The sequence below is a fragment of the Parasteatoda tepidariorum genome, chromosome 6, assembly GCF_043381705.1.
Source record: "Parasteatoda tepidariorum isolate YZ-2023 chromosome 6, CAS_Ptep_4.0, whole genome shotgun sequence".
NCBI lineage: Eukaryota > Metazoa > Arthropoda > Arachnida > Araneae > Theridiidae > Parasteatoda > Parasteatoda tepidariorum.
Genome location: NC_092209.1, coordinates 15094457 through 15103682, shown reverse-complemented (window position 1 = coordinate 15103682; position 9226 = coordinate 15094457). Strand labels below are relative to the sequence as shown.

The 9226-nt window shown below is 27.2% G+C and overlaps 2 protein-coding genes across 4 annotated transcripts in view; one reads left to right on the top strand and one right to left on the bottom strand.

Annotated features, from left to right (window-relative positions):
- LOC107451959 (testicular acid phosphatase homolog) overlaps positions 1–9226 on the bottom strand; it is a 539537-nt gene that overhangs the window by 498594 nt on the left and 31717 nt on the right. The gene's annotated exons all lie outside the window — the stretch shown is intronic.
- Positions 42–9226, top strand: part of LOC107450716 (transmembrane protein 18) — a 13745-nt gene continuing 4560 nt past the window's right edge. Inside the window, exons 1-5 of one of the 2 annotated variants that reach the window (XM_016066583.3) lie at positions 42–123; positions 203–342; positions 2277–2394; positions 5152–5206; positions 5291–5384. In XM_016066583.3, coding sequence (XP_015922069.2) covers positions 268–342; positions 2277–2394; positions 5152–5206; positions 5291–5384 — 342 coding nt within the window. In that variant the 5' untranslated portion in view covers positions 42–123; positions 203–267. Of the gene's footprint in view, positions 343–2276; positions 2395–5151; positions 5207–5290; positions 5385–9226 lie in introns of both variants that reach the window. The other variant, XM_016066582.3, reaches the window with a different exon arrangement.

Genomic DNA, 9226 nt, shown 5'->3' with positions numbered 1-9226 from the left:
TGAGCATTCTTCAAACATACTAATGTTATAAAAGTTGTTATGTTGATAATTTTATTATTGTAATCACAACCTTATCGTTTTAATTAATGTAAATATAAAATTATGTGAATTCAGCTAAACAAAGTGAAGATATTTACGAATTTTTTTATCATTTTTATATGATAAAAATTTAATGTTTATCGTATCTTCTTTATTTTTTTAGATAGGAATAGAATCCCAAGAATATAACTGATAGATAGATTCGTATTTTAAGTGAAATATTTTAAAATGGAAACTGAAAATGAAAAAATTATTCGGAATATGTATAACACAGTTTTTGAACCCCTAACTTTTTTTAAAGAAGTAAGTTTTTTCATGTAACATCCCAACCCTCGATGTCATCCATATGAATCTATTTAAATATATATATTTTTCAAGTTATTTGATTTTTTTTATGTTATTAAAAAGATGATACATTAAATGGTTTAATGACATTGAAAAACAGTTTTTATCAAATCTAAATATTACTTCATTTTAAGTTATTAAATCATTTACTGTCATTTCTTTTCATATTGACTGAAAAATTTAAAAATATGATGTCTGATTGTTAAAGTTTGCCAAATAGATATTTGTTGTGTATTTTATTACTGTGAACTCTTTATTTTTTATAGCGTTATTTATTTATTTTTATTAATTGAGAATCTGTGATTTTGAATTATTCTATTTTAAAGCTCAACTCTGTGTCAATCCTTCCCAGATTTAAAATTATACTAACTTATGATTAAAATCAATAGTCTTCTTTGAAAAAAGAGGGAAAAAATGTTGTATAAAATGGGATTTATATTCTCTATTTGCACTAAAACGTATATTTTTCACATTGCAAATTTAATAAGTAAAAAAAGATTCTTAAGCACTGAAACTTAAGTTGTCCAACCTTTTTTTTTTCTTTTTAACTATTATATTTCTAAATTTATGTTAAAATTTTGTTCTAATGTTATAGTTACAAAAAAAGTTTCAGCAGAAGACATCTACATTCTCTTTTCGCTGCTGTTATTGTACCTTCTGACTCTTTATGGGGGATATTAATGCGATCTGTCACACTATTTACAATCGCCAAGATGCCAAATAAATTTTAAACTCGCAAATTTCTTTTAAAAAGAAAGCAAGTAAATGTTTGCATGAGAGTGGCTATAAGTTATACCTTTCTGTGATTTCTTTTTTTTTTTTCAGTTTCTTGTAGGTTGCTCCCTGGAAGTTGCCAAGACTTTGCGATTGTTCTGTATCGATTGTATAAAAAAATGTTAATATCTCTACTAAATATTATTTACAATTTTTCCTACATTTACTTATTGATTTTTTAAAAAAAATTCGTATGTTTTTAAACCATTTAAGGGAGAGGACATTAATTAGAATTTTCCATACTATTACTATATTTTTACCAATAATAATAATTAAGTTTAGGGCCCTTAGTAAAGCATGTTGTGATTATGGATCACATTGAAATAATAATCTAAAAGTATTTAAATGAGTTGTTTAAGTGTCTTATAATGTATAATTAAATTAATTAAAACAAAAGGAAAGTTTTTCACGGTTGAAAATAAATTTATTTTTTAACATCTTTGAAAGAGGACCTTCTAAAATCTTAGAAAAACAGGTATCATATTTGCCCCACCCATGCAGATACTATGATTTCAGAGTTTTTTTTAACTCTGTTTAATATTTTTAGAAATTTTAATTTACGCCAGTTAATGCGGAAGTGTATGAACATGTAATAAACCTGTTTGTGATTTTAGCAAAAGTTTTTTAATTATCTTAAAAAATTATAATTACAGTAGGGAACCGATTATCCGGGACGATCGGGACCATCGCTATTCCGGATAACTGATTTTTCCGGTTTTCTGAATCGCTACAAAAAACCTTTTTTTTATTGTTAAACCCAAGTAAAAAAAAAAAATTTGGAAATAATCTTAAAAATAAGAAAAAATTATGAAGTAGGTTAATACACTAATGATTATTTCCAAAATGATGGTAAGGTAAACATCTTTAAAAAAAGAAAGAAAAATCGTAAAATCTTATGAGGAAATTTATCGAATTTCGTTCCGGATTTTTGGTTTTCCGGTTTTCTGATTTCCAGATAACGGGTTCTGTAATGTATTAGAAACTTACCATGAGGACAAAAGTTATCCATAGTTAATGATTTGATGCAAATTAATATTATAGTACAAATCAATATTTTTAAAACTGTACAAATTAATAAAAGTGTTATATTTTACATTTAATAATTTTTTTAAATATAGGTTGACTGGACTGAACCATGGTTGATAGGTCTTATGATGTTTCATATTTTGATCATATCCGTAACTGTAGTAACTCGCCATCACACAAATCTACAAGGAATATTTTTCATGTTTTTATGTATGTAATATTATTTCTTTAATTTGTTTTTATCAACATCATTACAAAGTATTATTTTATATTACAGTGATTTATTTAATGATTTTGTTTTCCCTTTATTGTCTTTATCTTTTAGATTAATTTCTTTAATTATTAGTAGTCAACTACAAATTATTGGACATAAATTCATATTCATATTGGACATAAGTTTAAATAAGGAAAGGTTATAATTAGTGCTAGTTATGAAGATAAAATGAATAAAGTACGAATAAAGACACAAAAACAGATGGTTTTGTAATCAAGAACTTTCCTCTGTGTCAAAACACAATATGTGTGTAACATAACATACAGTGTTTCTGTAGCAACACTGTATGTTATGTTACAGACATATTGTGTTTGACACACATAACATACTGTGTATGTGTGTAACATCTCTATGAGCAGGAGTATATTACGTCTTTTGAGAGTTTATTTAATTACCTTGAATTAAATGCAGAAAAAAAGTTTTGTTTAGTATAACATTTTATTTATTAGATCTCCCTTCATACATTTAAAATCTATAATCGAAAGTGTAACCAACATAACTTGTTATTAGTAGTTACATTTATTAATAACTGACTTATAACATTAAATGTTCAATTCAAAAACTTATGTGGTCAGAGACTAAATTATATGAACCAAAAAATACCCTAGTATATTTACATATCCTACATATGTTTGTAAATGAATGTTTTTAAATCTTCGCAAATAATTTTCCTAACAAAGGGTAGAAATTAAAAAAATTTAATAACTTGTCGATTATGTTTTTTTTTCTTGAGTTTTATTTCAAAAACCAACCTTGGTTTTTATTTAAAAAAATCTTTTAAATCACTAATTCTATTATTTGTATGGACTATGGATATGTTGACTGCATGTAAACAATAACAAGCTTCCAAAAATCGGAAGTAATTTCGAAAACTTCTGGTGTATCTCTCCGCTTATGTTATGTTTACGAGGCGATATGTGAACAGGCTTAATGTTCAGGAAGTTTTATTATTGTGATGTGTGTTTAAATTTACGTGTAATTTTACCAATCCTAAGAATTTACTGTAATTTATAAATTCTAACAGGTCGTTTGCTTAAAACAAATTTAACAAAGTTAATATCACAGTATAAATAAATTGTAAGTTTTGCCATGTTTTCAGTGTTGTCCCTTATTTGGCTGTATTCGTGTAAAATGGCGGCGCTTGTTATATTTTAGGTAACATTATAGCAAGCTTGAGGAGTCTTTTGAATTAATTTGTTTTTGTCTTCTTGAAAGTTTGATTGAAAGATTGCGATATATTGAAAACACTACACTTGAAAACACTACAAGTATATTTATATTGAATGGCACATTTTTTCATACTTATGAAATCAGTAAAAATCAACCGGAAGTAGTAACCCTGAAATCTTATGGCGAATTTTGATCCAGTATATTTTTATTGATTTTAATATTTTCAAAATGCAATGCTTGTATGATTCAATTCAAAAATATGCGTAATTCATTTAAATCAATTTTATTTCATTTAGTAATGTAAGCCTATTGATATGCTTAAAGCTTTATTGTATTAAAGAGAAATCGTAAAAATATTCTAGTATTTAATCTATTATACAATCATTAAATCATTTATAGTCAAGCATACTTTTACTTTACTATTTTATCTGCACATATGTATGCAGTCAATTTGATGTTTTTAGTCCTTTTCATCGTTCTATTATTTTCTTTGATTTTTGAATTCAAAAATATATTATCTTAAATTTTTATGCTCTCCTAAAAAAAAATTATTAATTCAATTGGGAGGGGGGAACATCCAAGGGCGCCGGCAGAATAATATAAAAGGGGGTGCAACCCTCTGACAAACTACTCTTCCCCCCCTCCCAAAATTATATTTAGATATTCTGTAATTGCATTTTTTTTTTTTGTTATTACATATACTTTCATCTGTTAATTTTTTTCGAGATACATTTCTTGAGATTCATAGCTACTGACTTTGAACCTACATAACTACAAACAGTAGTTTCGTATACTAACGTGTTTGTACACGCTTAACATTGATATTGGTATTTGTGAACAAGTTTCACAGTTGTGAGAAGTCAGTTTGTGTTATACTTCTTTGTTAAACTAAATAACTAATAGAAAGTATAATATTATTTATATTTTATTAAATGAAATTTAAAAATGTAACTTAGATATCTGCCCAAAGAAATAAATCTTTTTTTGACAGTTTAGACAAAAAATTACTTTCGAGTGTTCGACATATGAATAGATTTTAAAGATGACTCAGAATTCATTGAAAAAGTTATAAACAGATTTGGACAGCAAAAAGACGATTACAATTCTTGTTTGATTAAACAGTTTTTTAATTGTTATGTATCAATAATTACTTAATTATTTGTTTTTGAATAAATAGTTTTAATAAAAAATTTTCATAACAAAATTGTTTTTCTGTACCTCCTTAATCGTTTAAAAAAAGCCAGGGGGTGCAAGTGCACCTCCTTGAACCCCCCTGCCGGCGCCCTTGGGAACATCATGATTCATCATGAACATCATGAATTGATACAAATGTAGAAAGTTAAATTAATGACAAATTAATGTTAAATTAAATATTGCTGAAGTATGGGATTTTTCTTATATACTGGTAAACAAAGGAGAATTCTAAAATTTATTGATTGAACTTTTTGCTATAGCTAGTTTAAGTAATGCTTATTAAATCATCTTTCCTTTTGGTATTTATGTTTTGTTTCCTCATATTGCAGTGGTACTTGTGCTTTCATCCCGGTATATCAATGAAATGGCTGCCACTAATTGGAAGTAAGAGCTTTTGGAATTATTTTTTCATACGTTCTGACAGTAATATTTTATTCATGTTCTAATTAATTCTTTTTTTTTATTTAGATATTTCGCTCGACAGCAATATTTTGATAGTAATGGAATGTTTATATCGATAGTCTTTTCGTCACCACTTTTAATTAACTGCTTGGTTATGCTTGTAAGTATGCATTATCATAATAATTATCGGTACTTTAGGATTGTCCCATCAACCATTTTCGTACTTTATTATTCAGTTGATTATTTTTGCTAAACCCAATATTATCTCCTACGTTTACGTTTAGTACGAGTAGTTTCTACGCCAATTACTCTCAAATTTTATCATATTTACTGTGTAATCCTTGACTATGCAAGTTTCTTTGGCGTGTTGAAATATATTACAAATTTGTGTACCAGTGCCTGCACAAGGATAATGGTTTGTTTGTTTGCACTTTAAAAGCTATCAAGGATTCTTGGTCGCCTAAGAGATTTGTAATAATATCTATATTTAGATTACAGAATAATTCAATGTGTAATTATAAATAATAGAGATTTTTACTATGTTTTGATGCTTTATGTTACACTTTTTACTGCATATTTGTACACTTATATTATTTTCTTCTTATTATTATTTGATAAATTTAATGCGTTTAGAACGTTTATTTTGGAAATTGCTTTTCACTATGATGGCACCAAACTATTTGCTCATTTTTACGAGCGTTGACAGGCCGGTAGGATAATCCTGAAGTACCTAATCATTCTAACACTGTCGCAGATAGGGTTTAAAGCATGTCACAGTATGAATTTCTGTAATGATCTTTGCAAAATTTTAATGTTTCTTCTAAAATCCTGAAATGTTTTTAAATGCTATGATTTACCGTATATTCCGGCGCATAATGCGCCCCGGCGTATAACGCGCGCCCGTAATTTCTAATTACTTTTTTTAACTTTTAAGATATACTCTTCGTATAACGCGCACGAAAATTTGGATTGTACATGTGCAATATCTCATCTTTCAAGATCGTAAATAAAAAGTATTTTTCCCTATCTTTTGCAAAAATAAAAGAACTGAATTTGACATGTATATGAGGGTAGAATTGAAAGAGCAATAATGGGATTCTGGATGGACAAAAATGGTGCTAAATTGTGGGTAAAAAACATCTGGCAAATCCGTCCTGGTTGCGTAAGAAAACCAGAAAGCCTTTTAGAGTGGGACATGTTTAGGTCCCACCTTACAGATAATACAAAAAAAGTTGTAATTATAATACAAAAAAATTTTAATAATTGTAATTGATAGTGGAAGACGAATATAATGAACTATTTATGTAATAACGAAAATCAATGAAGTATATAGGTAAAGGTATGTTATTTCTTTAAAATAAAAGTATTTTTCTATATTTAAATTTTTTTAATCTATAATTTTTTATATTCGGCGTATACCGCGCACCCGTAAATTCCAATTTTATTTTTTGTATTAAAAGTGCGCGTTATACGCCGGAATATACGGCACTTGAAATTTCATTGAAACTAACATTGCATTTCAATTAGTCTTTCACTTCAATTTTGGGAAGTACTTCCTTGGAAAGTGCAAAAGCTGGCAGGACTGAATGACTCAGTGCATATATATATATCTATCTACACATATTGTATTTCCTCACAATTTTCAAAGTTTTATGTGAATCTACCCTGAATTTCAGCATTTTTTTTTCTGCAACTAGCTTGAAGCCATAATCATGGATAATTCTTTATTTTAAATAATTGAATAACCGTTTTTTCTCAGAGCTTTTCCCCCCTCACTTTTTCATATTCATTGTCACCAAATTTAATGTCATTATTAGCAAAACTTCAGTCATTTTAATAAATAAAGATTAATTATTTGAATAGTTAATAAAAAAACTCATTTTCTTACTGCCTTCTTATTTAAAAACTATCTGGACAACTGCGCAGATTATTGTCATGTTTTCTTATGGATGTAAATTCAATGTTATTGTTTTTCATGGAAATAGTTTTGTAGTCCTCCCTTAATATCCTAATTTTTCTGCCCTGAATATATTGATTTATATTTCTGCACTTCTGTTAATTTTTTGCTTACTCCAGTTAATTTAATCCCCTTTATGTTAATGATATATACTAATATAAATATATAATAATATATAAATAGATAATAATATATTATATGTATAGTATAAATATATAATAGCATACTTATTCTAAACATTTTTCTATTGTTTGTGGAAAAAAAAATTCATAAAAAATTACTGTACAAAAGTTTTTTTGATTATCCAGCTTTAAAATATATAATTACTTAGTAGTTTTTACAATAATTGAAATGTATATGGCTTTAAAATAGCTGAAAAATGTGAGGAAAAGTCAATTTTTTAAAATTGTTAAGTTATGTATCAAATCACAAAAACTGTATTTGCTGCATTTATAATTTGCAAAATAGGATGGTGCTGACACGTTTTGTCAATTTTTCGAAAATTAAGCCTTAATCTCTAAAATAAATGTATATGTTTTTAGAACTGTTGTAGTTCCATAAAATTACATGTCTTGCCTTTCTGAAAACTGTTATACTGCCCCCATTCCGAAGAGTTACAAATTTGAAAAATGCAGAATTTTGCATTTTAAAATAAGGATCCTCATGTTCGATTTTGTAAATTTGTAGAACAGATCTTTTGACTCATAAAATATAAATATATGTTAATTTCTCTAATCTGTTTTTTTATGTATTGTTAATTTATCATTAAAAGCTATTATTAAATGAACTAATGTTTTTTTATAATAATTATAAACAAGAATTTGTTTTGTTTATATTGTATTTAAATGATATTCAATGTGAAAGAAAATTAAAAATTCTAAAATATTTAAGTAATGTTATAATATCTAGATAATAGTAATTTAGCGTTAAAAAAATTAATATTTTCCATCACATGATGTTAAAAATATATTATTTATTTTTATGGTCTCTCTCACTATTAAAATAACTACTTAAAATGATATGATTCTATTTAAATTCAATCTAATTAATATTGTAAATGTGTAATTTCATTTTATTTGCAAAATATCACATAATTTTTTTATAGAGTATTAAACCTGTGAATTGTCTGTTATTGGCAGGACAAACCAAGACAAAACTGAGAAATCGAAAGCAAATTTTTATAAACACCCTAATTTACATAGAATAAAAGCTCAATATATTGAATCTACTATTATGACAAAATACCAAATCGCTGCTAAAATGCGGAAATTAAAAATATAAAGATTGTATGATTAAAACAAATTGACAAAATGTTTTTAGGAATTATATTTAGGAAAATACATTTTCTGCTATTTAAGTGAGCAATATAATGTGTAAAAGGTTTAAATTGAAAGACATTTATTTTCTTTCTGGTATTAATGCAAAAGAGCAAAGAACAAGATTGTTTTTTTCTAATATTTTAACTATGTCTATGTGAGAACCAGTCAATTGTCTTCTTCTTAACAGTAGTAAAGTTTGGCTATTTTTTTGAAATTCTACCATGCACTTAAAAAGAATACATTTTTTGTTGATCATATATCTTTCCCTCTTTTTTTTAATTTACTATTAAAATCAACATTCACTGTTATCAATGATATCAAAGTGTATTGCACTTCATTTTCTTCTTAAGATTTAGAAACTTTTATTTCCAATGAGCTGCACAATCAGTTTTTCCCGATGAGCAGACCTAGTGCGTTTTCCAGAGGTGGTATCCACTGTTTCAGGACCACCACAATGGGTGAGATACCGTTGGTCATGTTAATTTGGACGTCTAGTTTCTGCCACATTAGATGGCATCACCGAGACTCTATTTGGATGCTAAAGTGCACTAGGAATTTAATTTTGCCGGAAATGCCAAGAGCCAATAAGGCACTCCAGGGATCTTTTACATGCCGCATAATCATACGACATGGCCGCTGAGGATTTTCTGCATCCCGAAAATCCGGTGTCTGGGCCGGGGATCGAACCCGCAGACTTGGGCTCAGAAGGCCGACGACAAACCAACT